Genomic DNA, 17,419 nt, shown 5'->3' with positions numbered 1-17,419 from the left:
AGGAAATTAACTTAAACACCTCTAAAACAACAATTACAAAATAATAATAACACCCTAAAAAAACTAAGGGTTTTGTCAAAAAAAAAAACTAAGGGTTAAAAAAAAAACATAAATTATGTCTAAACCCCTTAAAAAGGCTAAAAATAAAGCTCAAGGTCATTTCTAAAAAACAATTGGGTAATTAACTTGTAACATGATTTACCAAAAAACCATGCAAAAAATTTGTCTTGGAAAAAAACCCTCCTGCAAATTGAATGAACCTCGGAGCAAACAGACGATTGATGTTAAGGGTAGATCAGAGAAATGATGACCTGGTGGACTATCTGATGACGACGTGTGGAGTGCGCGAACTTGTACATAGCTAAATTGTTCATTCTTATGAAACACTATTAGAGAGTAGAGTGTATATTTCTGACAAGATCTTTTGCTGTCAAACTGTATTCAGATTCCATCTGCACAAAAATTACAGCAAGATAAACATTTCATGTCAGACATATTTATGTATCAGGAATTTTTGATCAAAAGTTATAGAAAAATATAATTAAAGGCTAATAATTTTAGTTAGGGAAGAAGGGATTAAATACCTGAGCAGTGATTGTTACAGCAAGAGCCGAGCCTCCGAAAGCTAATGAACTGCTGCTTATAACATCTAGATGAAGTTTCTCAATTTGAGAAATGAGTTTTTCAAATATTCCTTTCTTTTGTTCACAGTGAACTGTAATAAGAACATCTTTGTCTGAGAATCGGACTTCGATTTCGGGTAATGAAGCTTCACAGCAGGAACCTGCAGCATCAGTAACTGCTGATTTTGCTGATATTTGATCATTAGTAGTATTTTCTTCTGCAGAAACATAAGATCTTTTCACAAAAACTGCTGATTCTACTGATTTCTTTTTCGCTTCCTCCTCGAGTTTCTTCACTTTCTCTTGCATTTGCTTCACATACTTGATTGCATCTCCGAGTACTGAAGCCTTATCCATCTGTAGGAAGGTCAATCACAGGTGTTATAAGAAAGGTTTCGCGATTACAGTATTAAGTCAGGAATTCACGACAAAATCACGCACATACCTTTTTAAGGCCAGGAATAACAGCAGACAAAGCAATGAATCTTTGGCTAAGTTTCTCTCGACGTTTCCTCTCAGCTATAATATGATCCATAGCTTGAGACGGCATGCTTCCAACCTTGATATTATTTTTCCTATCAACAACTTGATGAGGCCGGGACTCGAAAATGCAACTTTGTTTGTCGAGTTTAGAAGCTTGATTAACAACCATTTCATGATGAAAAGGGAAGTTAACATTATTATTATTTGAGACGGCTTCTTCTTTGGGTGTAATAAGGCTGGAAGTTTGGCTAATAGAAGAGTTTGAAGAATTCGAAAAAGATAACATGGTTGAATTCGAGTCATGTTGATCTTGTGAATTCAATACATGGTTCATTTGATGATCATAAGTATCCAAATTGTTTGTCTTCACCTTTTTTATAGGATTTTCGACGAATGTTGTTTGATTCAGATCAGTTTGTGGTGATCTCTTGGTACTAATAAGGCCTTGATTCGTCTCGGTTTGATCAAAACTATTATTGTTGCCATAGGAAGGTGGTAGAGATGATCCTAATAGCTCGTCGAGTAAGTTGACTTGTAGTTGATTATGAAAATAGTTAAGATCATTGTTCATCATTCCCTGCAAAAATTGTATATAACAAAATTAATAATCATATACTAACTCCTAGAGATGTATATTGTCTATATAACATATGTATGAATACAAATTATGAAGCAGAAGGGTGGCAACTCGCGCACCACCTTCCATCATGTTCAATTCACCACCTATAGTAAAGTCATTAGTGATGAATCTAACATTTTTTATCTTAAAATCCGTGAAAAAAAAATTGAAAGAAGAATGAATAATATGCTAGGAAAAATAATGTACTGGAGAAAAAATTTAAACGAAGAGAAATGGATTTGTAATTACCAGATCAGGATAGCCAGAAAACATTGAAATCTCCATATTATTTGAGCTTAATTGTTAACTCAATAATGGCCAAGAGATGAAGAGAGAGAAAGAGAAAGAACTAGACAAAGAAGTGAGCTGCTAAAATTGTGATATGATTGCAAATATTGTTGGGATTTTTATGGACTCTTTAGTTGAAATGTGAACTGGGTTTTATGCTATTGAATTGGTAAGAGTTTATTCATAAATTATGGAGGTTTATATTGATATTATAATGTTACAAATATTTTATTAAATTTAATATACATATGTAGGTCCCACTTTGACGGATCAGATCCAAATTAATAAAGTTATTAACACTCTAATTGGCTAAAAGAGGAATAATATATTTAAATGGGTTCATATGATTAATGTGTGTATATAAAGTTGAAAAATATATAATATTTTAAACCAGCTAGATGTTGAAATACATATAATTATACAAGAACTTGTATTATATTGAGGGTTGGTTGATATTTTTGATAGTGTTTGTAATAATGAGATGTGGTAATTACTAATTATGTTTGTAATTAGTAACTTTAATACAGTCATTACGCGGCTGGTCATACATAGTTGAAACGCGCATTATCTACTTATTCCGTACTTCTTAACAACAGAGTGGACTGTGTGTGAATGCTAAATTGCTATATAACACGAGTACATCATGCTTCACCTCTCAAGTATATTATAATGATTTATTGCTTTGTGTTTATCTGGACATCTGGTATGGAGACCCATATGATAGGGTGTGCGTGTCGTTATGTCATCATTTATGTGGCGCAATGAGGCATGAGTATTTCAATTAATCGTGATATCCATATGACTGTATGAGACATGAAATATTGCATCTGTGTATTATAAGGATCGGGTATTTGTTATGCATTATAAAAGTAAATTTTATCAAAGTTTATTGAATTGGAAAAAAATTCTTCAATTTATGTTTTGTTGTAATTGTATCCCATCATTGTTAGCTAATTTAATATATTGTCGATTTGCGTGCTCATATTGTATTATTTGTACTCGTTTTTGTGCAACTCAGATGTGACATCATCCACAATGGCATTTTAAGACTATGGCCTTGTTTGGCAAATGGCTATTGGCGGTTGGCTGTTGGCTGGTTCACTTGGCTTGTTTGACCAGCTGGAATGTTTGGCTGTTTATAATGACTTTTGAAATTGGCTGTTTAAGCTAACTGTTTATAAAAGTGTTTGGTAAATTAATTGTTGGTTGTTGGCTGTTTATTAGATAATTTATGGGCCAACAAGCCAAAAGCCAACAAAAAAGCTACTCAAAGCAGCTTTTTCATTTTGGCTTAAAAGCCAGCTTTTTCGCTGACTAAAAAGCCAATTACCAAACACATTTTTTGGCTGTTTGACCACCTAAAAAAGCCAAAAGCCAAAAGCTAACCAAAAAGCCATTAAAAAGCCAATTACCAAACATGGCCTATAAGTTAATTTAAGTTGCAAATAGGATGGGGGATTTGAATCTATGAATTATCGTACACATGCTCAATAATCTTAACTACTAAGCTAAGGACCTCATTGTTACGTGACATACAACATGAAGACATTTAGAACATGTTCTGATTTACTGAACTGAGCTGAACTGAATTGTTTATGAGAGAAGGAAATTAGGAATTGAAATGAAATTAAGTTGAAGAGAACAGTTCCTAGTGCATTTAAATTCCTAATAATAAATATTATAGCTCTAGAGAACCTATATACTAGGTTATTTTAATATATACTTCGTATGTCATTATCAATTTATCAGTATTATTATCAGCTACATGTACTATATATTTTACGATGGCAAAACATTTTCACCTTATTAAGTACGTACATATGAGTACTAAAGATTTATAATCGTAATACAACTTATAATATGTAACTAGTTTTTGGGTCCGGGCGATGTCCCGTATTATTACATGAAACTAACTGATCATTAATATATATTGTAATTTATGATTTAATTTTCTTTGAATGAATGTGTTTTTTTAAAAAAAAATAATTAAACCATGTGGTTTATATATATATATATATATATAACATGTTTGATAATTAGCTTAGATGGCTAAATAGTCAATTTTGCTGTAAAGTGACGTGGCGTCATCAAGTATTTGTGAACTGACGTGGCGTCATAAATTGTTAGTGAAGTGACGGTGGCGTAATTTGGAAGGGTTTACGTGGCGCATGAACGTTTTTATAAACGTCTTCTAATATATTAGTATAGATTCCTTCGCTAGCGAATATATTGTATTTTGTATACGATTAATGTAACTTTTATTTTCTAAGAATATTGTTAAATTATGTCATGTCATTAATTTCTTTAAAATGGCATAGAAATATTTGCATGCACCAATTTAATAACCTTTTTCTTAATTTTTTTTTTTTTTAAAAAAAAAAAACACCTTTTCACTTACTAAAACCACCTTAATAAGAGTACATGGATGAGAATGGAACCTAAAAATAAGAATAAAAGTATAACAAACCATAAAAACGAGTATTGAGAGAAAGTATCACAAATTCACAATAATTGGCCGGCAGATACGTTCATTGTTGCACAAAGTCACTCCATTTTAACCTTTTTGGTCGGATTATGTGGTCAGAACGAAGCTCACAGCTTAGCTGACTTTGAATTCTCACATCAACTTATATATATTCAATTTTTATTCCACCAACTTTTTTTTTTTTTTATAATTCAATTATAACTTTAAAAAAAAAAAAAAGAAGAAAAAAAAATGGGAGTTGTTGCCTGTTTGAGGAAGAAGACAAGAAGTTCTCCATGCAAGAAATGTCTAGGAACGTTAGTACTTGGAATTTTTCTAAGCTTGTTTTGTCAAAATAAACTTGTGTATTTTGACACATGCATATTTTCATCATTTTGAAAATAATAGTTTAATTAAAAAAGAATTGTGTATATTATTAGTCCGGATTGATAAGAAGGGTAGATTATATTCTGAAAACAAATCAGTTTTTTCGTATGATAATCTTAAATTATTTTAATTTAGATTTAAAGAAAATATATGTCCTAAAAAATATTTCATCCATAATGATGATAAGCTAGTTGTACATTTTGAAACGAACTTTAAAATTCTAAAATCAAACTCGGGATTATTTCAATTTGATAGAATGATAAGACACTTCGTATTACTAATAATAGAGACATAAATATTGAAGTATTTATTATAAATTATGTAAGTACCGTTTGATTCTTTTCCCATTGTTCATAAAGAAATAAAGCATTAAATTACTTACAAAGGAGTGAAGAACTACAATTATGCAATGTTATGTTTCTAGAGACCCTATCAAGCGTATCAACCAAGCAGGAAAACCTCCAGTTGACAATTTACAATCGTTACAATTGTTATTAAGTCAAAGAAATGAAAAATCATTACACGAGTTGTCGTACATGCAACAATGCAAGAAGCTAAGATTGAAAAAAAAAAAAAAAAAAGATCAACACATGAAATTTTTTAGAAACATACCAACGAGGTAAATATTATCTATCCATTTTCCAAAATAAACAAAAAAAAAAGTCCAATAATTATTGCTATGAATGCACATTAGTACATATATAATTACATGAGATAAGCTAGCATAGAACTTGCCCTAAATAATGGAAGTATATCGGTATGGATCAGAACATGTAGCTAGTCATTTAATAACTTCTCTAAATTGATCAATACTAAGCCATATATTATACGGAGTATATAAAGGCGTAATTTTTTACAAGACTACGCCACGTAATCCTTAATTAGTTTTTCTTATACAACAACATTACTACATGTCATATCATGCATCTTTATAAATGACTTGGATTGGACCCACTTGGCATGATATTTGCCCCTATTCCTTCTCTAAAATAAATATTATGCTAAGTAAATCATCCTCAAACCTAGTGTTCTAATCCCCTTACCATAAATGTATTAAATCAACAAAAATTAATTTTAAAAAAAAAAAATTAATGGTGGGGCATACAGTTTTTTTCCTATACACACCCGTCATATTATTATCCGTATATATTGTAGCCTTGCATATGAGAGAGTGAGGGATAGCTCAAGTGGTTAGAGCTCCCTCCCGATTCCAGGAGATCCTGGGTTCGATTCTCACCCCCGCCCTTGTGGCTCTCTAAACACCAAAAAAATATATACAAGTATAAGATTATCTCAATTAATTTAAGGTATCATGTAAGGAGACTAATAGCCGTCATATAAAGTTGTGAATTTTGATCATGTTTATATATTTATATATCAAAATTTCTTCCATCTTACCACGTGATTAATTGAGAAGTTAATCAAGCAAGTACATATCACATAATAATTAATTAAATAATTAATTCATTGATTACAAGCAATAATAAGTATTCTTGTGAAGGGCTTCAGAATATTTCATTGTCTTTTCGCAGATATGTCTTCAATATTAAACAGATACTTAATTTTTTGTTGTTTTGTTCTTCAAACATAAATTATATGGTTAAATACTTAAATATATACAAGTGTTAGTTTACCCGGTCACCAATATCTAGTTGGGTCCCTTAACATTGATCCTCCTCAATTAGGGTACATTACTACTAATTAATTATTTAATCTAATAAATACAATTTACAAATATTAAACTAATATTATAATGCTAAATAATGTTCTACTATCATTTTCATTTATGTGGATAACTTACATTATGTATGTAATGTCTTTTTTGTATATTATGTCTGCCAATTGCCATGGAAAGTCGGCAAGCAAGTGGTCCAATTTAATGTCAAAGTATGTAGTAGAACCATTAGTAATTGGAGCTAGACACGGTATTAAATAAAGGCAAAAGCTAACGAACATCACCGGGACGTTGGATAAGCTAGCTAAAAGTAGAAAATATTAAATTAAAAATTAACATTAATTACACCGACCGTCACGTGATTTTGTCATGCTTTTCCAAATTAATACCATTGTAGGTGATATTTGTCACGCGTGATTAATGTTAAATTAAAAATTAACATTAATTACACCGATCAACGCGTGGTTTTGTCATGCTTTCCCAAATTAATACTACTTTAGGTGATATTTTAAATGCTTATCCAACGCCCCGAAGACGTTCGTTAGCAAGATCCTTAAATAAATGGGTGACAATAATTGTCATACTAATTACTCCGTAATTTTTTAAAATACTTTTTTTCGGCATAATTTTATCTTAGCCCTTCATTCTTCATTGAGCTTCTTATATATCCTTATGCAGTCGTAATTAAGCCGTAACAAGACTAACAACTAACGTGAATCAAGAAAATTCGTAAGTTAGTGAAAAGTAGGTCATCTTTAAATGTTATGTATATAATAAACTAAATAGTATATAATATATAGTCATAAAAGTTACGGAGTACAAATTTGAGTCCTTGTCCATAGAAAATTTCAAATTATTTAGAGTTCTTACAAGTGACAGATAAAGTAAGAAGAAAAAAATGTTGTGTTTATTTTTTGTTGCATAATGTACAAGCTAAGGTATATGTGTATAACCGACTATTCATAAGCAGGTTTGATTTTTTTAAGGACAAAATATTAGAAAATAGTTTATTAATGATGTTTATTTGAGGTATTTTCCACCAAAATTTGGCATGTTTTTGTGTCTTAAATTAGAAAGAAACTTCTAATTCATGTGGGACAAAAATACGTGATACGTCATAATTGAAAAATAGGATCAAGTTCTAAAAACGTTCCTATCTTGTAGGTTGGTTTGATCTCTAACAATATTTAACTAGATTTGATTCTTATTTGTTAGTCTATTTCACTCTTTGTCCTACATTGGCGCAGCATTCCTACTCTGTTTGACAAAGAAAGTCTTGACTGTGTATCATCAAACAACTTAGGATTTCTATCTTGGGTTTTTTGTCATAAACTACCTAATACAACCTAAAATTTGAGAGAAACTACCTAATAAAAAAAATGTTGTAAGAAACTACCTTATAAAAGGTAAAATGTTGTAAAGTACTACCTTTGACCGAATTTCCACCGTTAATCTAATGTTAAGTTGTTGACCTACCTCAAAACACCCCCGAAACCACCATAGAGGTTGCTTTTCAAGGTGGTAAGGTTTTTTTTGGGGTGGTTAGAAGATATTCCAAGTTGGTGAGGGTAGTTTAATTTCGTGATTCGGGATGTTGATTTTTGGGGTTAGAGGTGGTGGTATTGGGATTGGAGGGTGATTTCGGCTTGGTGAAAGCACTTTCAAGTAGGTTGTGTTGGTTTTGGGGCGAAAGCGGTGGTTTTGGAGGTGTTTTGAGGTGGGTTAATGGTGGATTTCCAGTGGAGGTAGTATTTTACAACAATTAACATTTTGTTAGGTAGTTTCTTACAACATTTTACCTTTTATTAGATAGTTTTTACAACATTTTTTTTATTTTGGTAGTTTCTCACAAAATCTGGGCTTTATTAGGTAGTTTTTGACAAAAAGTCCTTCTATCTTTTAGGTAAGTAAATTGATAGGATATATGAAAATTTCATTTTAATATTCTAAACTTTACCCAATTTAATTTAAATAATCTCAATTTTCGATTATTCTGTAATGATCGCAACTTTGATGTGCGTTTTCTTCTAACAATCTCAAACCGGTCAACAATATGTTATACTAGGTGGCCTAACACGTGTCAACATGTGATTGGTCCAAAAAAATAAAAAAAAAATAAAAAGAAAAAAACAATACAAAATTTAAACCATTGGCCACCAACAGTGGCCACCTTTCTTCCCAGCCTAACCCCAAACCACCCCCTCCCAGCCTCGCTGCCGATTTTCGACCCCAACTGTGGTCGTGGATGTGTATTGGCTTGGCTTTGATTTTTTTGTTTTTTGTTTTTATATTTATTAATTTTTTTTATTTTTTTCCTATTTAGAACAAATAAACATGATGCAACACGTGGTAGTTCTATTTTTTAATAAAAAATAAAACTAACCCTTTCTTCATGTTACCGGTAATCGGAATTGAAGAAAGAAAACGCAGGTGAAAGTTGGGATTATTGCAGAATAATCGAAAGCTGTGATCATTTAAAGTAAATTAGGCAAAGTTGGGATTATTTAACTGTATTTTTTCCATTCTTATATGAGACGGTTTAAGTTTCTTTCTTGTGAGACTAAATAGAGTGACTTCTCTCAATTTATTTATTAAAGTTGATGTTTGTTTAATTCAATTTTTAGGGGGTAATTCTTTGTGATAAACTATTGTAAGTTTGATCTGCTAGGCGACCATTTCAAATTACTTGTTAGAGTAAACAAAGTAAAACTATTACAAAGCTTAGTAAACTAGTAAACTTAACAACAAAAAATTAGAGAAAAGGCCAGGGTAGAAAGAGTGTGAAATGACACGAGTTCATAGATAAGAACGAAGTTAATTACTGTAGTTATTAGCTTTGTTACGAGCACATTACAAGTCCAAATTATATTATCAACATGACTATTTCGTTTATACGGATTATGAGCGTATGAACTTGTGAAGAATTGAAACTAAGCATCAAATCTGATGAGTCCTCTTTTGTTGGGTAAATTGTGATTCATTCGGTCACATCAAATCAAACGTTCGTTTGAGAGCAGCATGTAAATGTCTGACTAAATCGTTGGTTGTCATACTGAATTCAGCATCCATCTGAACATAAAAATTCATTAGTGAAACACTGAAAGTTATTGGATTAAAATTATCACTATCACCATTGATTTTGATCGATCCTAACTTTGCTTATTTTATAAAACTTCATTAAAATATAGAAAGGTTAGAAAACTTCATTAAAATATAGAAAGGTCAAATATATATACTCTGTAACAAGTGACAAAGTTTGAAATCTTAATAATAATAACAATAATAATGTTTTCAAAAAAAAAAAAAAAATAACAATAATAATAATAGTAGTAATAGTAATGGTAATAGTAATAATAATAAGGAAAATTTGTTAGAAAGGTACTTATATGTTCACCTTTTTGCGAAGAAGGACCTTATATAGTTATATGTTTAAAGTGGTGAAAAAAGTCCTTATAACTGTTATAAGTCACTTTTATTGTGAGGAGGGACCTTGATGTCGAAATATGGCCATTAACTTTACTTTTCCGGTGTTGACCATCACGCACGTGGCACGTGATGTTATAAAAAGGCTCTTTAGTTCATTTTTTCCCCCACATTTTCACACTCTCTTGCTCTTTATCCCCAAATTTTCTCTCAAAATCTTTCCTCAAAATCATGGGAAAAAAGAAGGATAAGACATTTTTTTAAATATCACGTGCATGTCACATGATGGTCAATGTCGGAAAAGTAAAGTCAGCGGTCATATTCTGATATCAAGGTCCCTCTTCACAAACAAAAGTAACTTATAAGAACCTTTTTCACCGCTTTGAACATACAAGGTCATTTTTCACAAAAAAAAAAAAAATGAACATATAAGTACCTTTTAGACAAATTTTCCTAATAGCAATAATACTAATAATAATTTCATGCATAAAGGGTTACTACAAGTACAATAAAGCAGTAAAAAAATTCAAAAATTTCTTATTGTAATTAAGGAGAACGCGAGATATAATTACCTGAGCAATAATTGTAGCATCAATGGATGCACATCCAAAAACCAAGGTACTACTATTGATAACAACCAAATGAAGGTTCTCAATATAAGAAATGAGCTTTTCTACTATTCCATTTTTCTTCTCACAATGTATCCTTATAAGAACATCTTTGTTGGAGAATTTGGCTTCGATTTCTGGGTATAATGGACCATCAACGGAGCCCCAAGAGATTGCATTATTCGTCGAAAATTGATCATCTTCTTCTTCTTCGAAAACCCTAGATCTTTTCACTAACACCGCGGATTCAATTGTTTTTGTCTTAGTTACCTCTTGGAGTGTCTTCACTTGCTCTTCCAATTGTTTCACGTATTTGATGGCATCTCCAAGTACTGAAGCCTTGTCCATCTATACATGTATTTAATTAATTAGTTAAAAATGAAGGACATGTAATTAATTAGTTAAAAAAGGACATGTATGTAAATCATATTCTAGGGTTTTTTTTTCATATAATTAAGTACATAGTTGAACACCTGAATTATGTGTAACCAGCTAGTTAATAAGCTACAAAGTATCATTACTTTCCGAACTAATGCAATTTAACTACATGGAGTTCGTTTATTCCCTAATTTTATTTCATAAGAATGTAACTAAGCTAGAAAATATCATCACTTTCCAAACTAATGCTATTTACATGAAGTTTTATTTCATAAGAATGTATATGTACGTGTTATTAAAAACTCATTTATGCATAAAATTGTACTTTCCATGAGATATATATTCTACTTGTTTATATATATGGAGATTGCGTAGATAGCAACCTCCTTATATTTTGGTACGAATGACTAAATTAAATGATAAAAAGAGGTATGTAGCTAGGAATTTTTTATGTATGTACATACCTTCTTTAGTCCGGGAATGGTGGCTGTCAAAGCGATGAATCTCTGATTGAGCTTCTCACGGCGTTTCCTCTCAGCTAGAATGTGATCCTTATTAGATTGTTGTGCCAAGCTAGTAGCCAAGGCGGCGCTACCTTTCTTAACAGCTTGAGTAGCTTTAGGGATGCAATTTTGTGAATATATTGGAGAATTTGATGAAAAAGATAACATATTCAAATTAGAATAATCATCATCGTCGTGTGAAGTAGTGATCAATGCATGATCATCAATCTTATATGAGCTCCAATTAGTTGTTTTGTGTTGTTTGATGATGGGTTTTTCCAAGACAATTGTATGATGATCGATTTGTGGAGATCTCATTATTACTTGGTTGTAATTTGTATCTTGCTGAAAAGTATCTTCACAAGAAGATAACAATGGTGGTCCAAATAATTCTTCAATTGATGAGTTGACTTGTAGCAAATGATCAATAAAGCTAAAATCATCCAATTCCTGAAAAATAAATTCAAGGCAAAATAATTAAAGCTTGAGAAACGCACATATGCAAATTAGTTATACCTTATAGAATATCAGGATATACAACGGTTGGACTAGATAATAGAGACTTAATTTTTTTAAAAAAAATTATAGCTAAATGAACTAATTAACTTCTTGTATAGATATAGCTATAACTAATTAGTAATTACTCCGTACCATATCAGTGAAGTCTGTCGTAATCATGGAAGCCTCCATATATAATAATATTCAAGTTTCTTGACACAAATTGTATTTCCAAGCTTAATTAATTAAGCGATGAATATCCCTCAAAAAAAAAAAAAAAAAAAAAAAATATTAAGCCATGAATAAGCTCCAAAGTCTGCTAATAGTGTTAATAATAATCTTGCTTAGAAATTAATGCATACAATACCTTGTTATATATAATGGGTTATCGAAATAATGTGAACATGGGTTACAATTTGCGCAATTATTAGTGATGGGTACACCATGAATTATGGAGATTATATCTAATTAATTGAATTTTATTAGATCGCCATAGTAAGTAGAATATAGTTTATTAAGTGGGTTCATATGATTAATGTGTGTGATATAAATAAATGTAAGATAATGATTACTCCAGATAGACGTTGAATTAGTTGCTGATTAAAGTAATTAATTTTAATTGGGTTTGACAAGTCGTAAGTCATTACGTACGCGGCTAGTTACTCTTTGTTGACACGCGCCATAAATGTATCTTTCTCTTAAATTGTGTTCTTATTAGGTTAAGCTTTCTTTTGTTGCACTAATATATACCATTAATATTTTACACTAGTATAGATTGGTTATTAGCTAGGTACTCTTTCACATTACCAAAAAAAAAAATAAAAATAAAAAAGCCAATCAATAATGGACAACAAACGATAGAATTGTCTATAACTTTCTTGTAGCTAGGTCTCACTCCCAATTTATTTGTCTCATTTGACTATAAAAAATCTGAACATGTAAAATGGGACTGGAATAATAATTAGGAGTTGTTTGGTTGATAATAAAAAGTGTTAATGAGGGAAATGCAAATTCATGGGAATTATGATTTCCAACAAATCATGGAAAGTTAATTACCCAACCCTCCTATGTAAGTCAAAATTCCCATAATTTACAACTTCCTTCATTCCAACCAAACAACTTTATACAATTCCCATGAATTTGATATAAGAATTCAATTCCCATAAAATACAAATTCCTATGGGAAGTAAATTCCCATAGCGACCAAACGATACCTTAGTTTATATATGTATATCTCTTAAATTAGAATAACATCACATTGGTGTGTAAATAATTGAAGCATGCACAAAGGTTAGTTAGGGCCGGTTCTGATTGACTGAATTGAGCTAAACTGAATTGAACTGAACTGAATTATTGAAGCTGAACTGAATTGAAGTGAACTGAACTGAATATTTTATGAGAGAAGGAAATTAAGAACAGAACATAACTGAAATGAACTGAACTAATAAATTGAACTTATTGGAACTAAAATGAACTGAACTGAAAATAATTTGAAGAGAACAGACCCTTAATTAGTTCAATTTAGATCACATCATGTAATGAATTAGTTGCAGTGTGGTTAGGTCATATTTGGATTTTAAAACAAAAATTTTATGTAAAATGAATAACGTAGTATTTTTTATTTTATCTTTTATGTCGAGTCGAGTCGAGTCTTAATCGAGTTATTTATATAAGTTTCAATTATAGTATGTATCCTAATTAGGTAACTCAATTTATGTTATAAAAAAATGGATTACACTACAAAATTAAGCCAATATAGCATCAACTAAAATTTGTTGCTATTCACAAAAAATTCGTTGCCAACTCTATTTAGCAACGGGTTGAAAACGAAAAATTTATTATTGTTAAAAGGCTTGTTACCATGGATTTTTGGCTACTAGTTACAAAGCAATTTTGTTGCTATATTGCATCCATTTAAATATAGTTTCCATGATAGTTGCTATTTTTGGTGCATTCATTGCCAACTTTGGCAACAGATTAATATTGGTTATTGCTAAAATTAGCAACAAATTATTAATTTTAGTACCTAAAATAGCAACAAATTACTAATTTTGGTTCCTAAAAATAGCAACAAATTATTAAAGTTGGCTCATAAAAATAGCAACAAATCATAAATAATGGTTGCTATCAACACTACGAGACAAAAACCCAATCCCTGTTAGCAATTCGGTTCAACCTAATCCCGACCTTTACCAATCCGAAACCTCACTCGAGTAAACTAGGCTCGACTTTGCATGTAAGGCTCTTTGAATCCCAAGTCTCAAGAATAGCAGTTGGTAGGAGTCGAACTTGTGACCTCAAAATCACATGGTGAATCTCTTACTAACTATACCAAGTACTATTTGTTTAATTCTATGCATATAATTTATAATAAGTGAACAAAATATTAGAGACGAAATTGAAAAATTTGTCTCTAAATTAGGTATGAAATCAAAAATCTGTCTCTAAATTAGAGACGACATTGAAATCCGTCTCTATTTGATGTTATTATAGCAACAAATAATAAGAAGAGTGTCTTCAAATAATTTTATACATAATAGCAAAAAGTGGCCTACATATAAAAAATGTAACAGAGCTTGTTTCCAATGGCAACAAATAAAAAAAAAATAAGTTATCATCTAGCAACAATAGTTTAGACGACTTATTTCTAATGGGAACAATTCGAAAATTCATTGCCTTTCTTTGTTTCTAAATCAATACAAATAAAATATTTATTGTCATAATTTGTTACTATATGGCAACAAGAGAAAAGTATGATTCCATCTAGTAACAACTAGTAAGACAATTTGTTTTAAACAGCAACAAATCAAAAACATGTAGCCATTAATTATTAAAAAACTAAAGCATAAAATGTCACTTTTAATTAGGCAATGAAAGAAATTATATTTGTTGCTATTTAGCAACGTTTTAAAAATCTGTTGCAAAACTTAGTTGCTAAAAAGCTTTTATTTTTGTAGTGTTAGTTTATATAATTTTGTAACACGCAAGTCGAAAATTCATCAATTATTATATTGGCCAACCAAAAATATAATCAATCCTTGAAGAGTTAAAATTGAAGAATAACATACATTCCATGTAAATAGTGAGTTAAAATATCAACTATCCAATATATATGGAACTTAGGATTTTGTAAAGATTAAAGGGCCATGCAATGGATAAGTGTACGTTACCTCGAAATTATTTTTCCCCACAATATGCATTATTAAGGTGAGAATAATTCATGACAAACATGTCTTAGCTTCTTATAGTACGTACTCAAATTTATTTCATATTCAACAACTAACAAATGTGAATTTTTTTTCTTAAGACAATTTTTTTCCTTAAAATAAATAAACACATGCAAGTACACAAAATGATTTCATTTTCATGATCTTCCCAAATCTATAAATTTGCACTTGTTTTGATACTTAGAATCAAAATATGATAAGGTATGGTAGTGACAACAAATTATGCATTCTTTGACTAGAAGAAACATCTTAATTAAAAAAAGAAATAATTTTATTATAATCTCCCTTTTTAATATTTTTCAACTGTTTATCAAATTGTCAAATCAAAGTAGGAAAACCTCTATTTACCACCTTTATTGTTCCAATCCTAAACTTTTGGAAGAGGAAGAAAATAAAGTTCACCTTTTTCTTGAATATAACCCGTACTTTAATTCACGTACATGAGATTATGAGAACATGATCTAATTAAAAAAAGTTAAAACAGAAGAAAAATAGTCTGAAAGTAAGAAAGTGAATTGTTAATATAATTTTCTAGAAGCTACGAAATAATTAGAATTTAAAATCCAGCTAGCCGAAATCTACCATAAATTGGCCGGCATACACACAAAATATTGCCAGAAAATACTTGTATATCATATAGTATAATAATCCGATCCTGTTATATATATGCTATATAATACTCGTAGTAAGGTTGATAAAAATAAAAGTCAGTCATATTTGGTGGAGAAATGGTCAAACAGAATTGAAATATCTGGACTCTCGTGTGTGAATTCGGATGTTGAAGTTTCTTCATGCAAAACGTATCATTGGTTCCATTTCCTTTACATTAGGAGTTGCCATTCCTTTCTATTTGCTTGACTATTTTATTTTATTTTTTTACTTTTTATTTATATGCAATAATTGTTAAAGTATCAACTCAACCAAAGGTTAAAAAAAAAAAAAAAAAAAAAAAAAAACCTCAACCAAAAGTTTAAACTGATGGTTGAGGCTCGGCCTTGAAGTATGGATGTGGTATGGGTTCCACCATACCCAGCGATTAATAATATTCCACTTTAAAAGGAGGGTCGGGGTGGATGAGATTTGAACCCATCACCTTTGTGTCACGCTGGCAAAATTGATAACATGTTAAAGGATCAAGTCAACCAAAAACTTTTACATGCAATAATGAACTCTACATACAATTAAGTATACAACAATCAAACAACGATTACTAATCTACTCGTAGCTAGCAAGTATATCCGGTCGATATTTCACGTTTATCAATTATTATTCGATCAGTATTTAGCGTCTTCATTATTATTATTATTTTTTTTATCATTAATTTTTAGGAGAATAAGAATAGGAAGAAGAAGAAAAGATTTAAAGTAATGCAACATTCGGCATAATAGATCAGAGCAAATTAAACTTATTAGAATTAATATGAAATCATCTAAACTAATTTGAAATTAAGCAAGTTTATCTATGTATGTTAATTACTACTTAATAAATATATACACGTACTCTCTAATTGAAATAATATGGAATGAATGGAATAATATTTGTTGATTTGATGCATGTCTTTTTTTGGAAATTATAGCCAAAAAATTAAAAGGTGCTTATCCCTTTCCTCTCAAAAAGTAATCGTAATCCTAAACCTTTTACAACATTTTTTTTTAATGGAAAGATAAACAAGAAATTAGGATAATCTTCTCTCAATATTATACCCTAACTTATAAGAAAAAACAAAAAAAGAAAATTTACTATCTATGAATGGATCGATATCTTGATGAACTTGCATAAAATGGCCCAAAGAAGCAATATAGTCTGCTGCTCTATTACCATGCTATTTAGTAATCGACACTTTGTTTGTGATAACTTGCCTCTATAAATGTATTGTATTACGGAGTACTTAGTATTAATTTTTAACTAGATGAAGCCCGTACGATGCATGGTTTGTTTAAATTATTTAAAATAATTTTTTATATATATATATTTATGTGCTAAAATTTGTTACATATTTAGATAAAATTCCTGATATCAAAAGATAATATTTTATATTTAATTAATTTAAACTGGGAAATCTCATTTGCCAATTTCGCTTAAGTGTCATTTAAATTATTTAATTCTAAAAGAAATTAATAATCTCGTATTTAATTGGCTACCATTAAAATGTATTATCCTACATGACGCGCTGAAAAAATTAATTTTTACACGGCTCTCTAAAAACTTGGGAAAAAACTCCCCCTTATATATATATATATATA

At 30.2% G+C, this 17,419-nt stretch overlaps 2 protein-coding genes across 2 annotated transcripts; both read right to left on the bottom strand.

Annotated features, from left to right (window-relative positions):
- Positions 1-389: 389 nt before the first annotated feature.
- On the bottom strand, positions 390-2,010 carry LOC145588456 (transcription factor bHLH25-like). Its single transcript, XM_081645103.1, has 4 exons — positions 1,975-2,010; positions 1,069-1,683; positions 585-980; positions 390-452 (listed from the first exon to the last, which is right to left on the bottom strand). Exons 1-4 carry the CDS (start codon positions 2,008-2,010, stop codon positions 390-392), a joined length of 1,110 nt encoding a protein of 369 aa, XP_081501229.1.
- A 7,514-nt stretch (positions 2,011-9,524) lies between these two features.
- On the bottom strand, positions 9,525-12,141 carry LOC145589268 (transcription factor bHLH25-like). The gene is made up of 4 exons (XM_081645796.1): positions 12,103-12,141; positions 11,413-11,901; positions 10,535-10,918; positions 9,525-9,608 (listed from the first exon to the last, which is right to left on the bottom strand). Exons 1-4 carry the CDS (start codon positions 12,139-12,141, stop codon positions 9,525-9,527), a joined length of 996 nt encoding a protein of 331 aa, XP_081501922.1.
- Positions 12,142-17,419: the final 5,278 nt, after the last annotated feature.

This window comes from Chenopodium album, chromosome 17 (genome assembly GCF_948465745.1).
Source record: "Chenopodium album chromosome 17, dcCheAlbu1.1, whole genome shotgun sequence".
Lineage (NCBI taxonomy): Eukaryota > Viridiplantae > Streptophyta > Magnoliopsida > Caryophyllales > Amaranthaceae > Chenopodium > Chenopodium album.
Note: the sequence above shows the minus strand (reverse complement) of the source record. Positions and strands in the feature narration are given on the sequence as shown.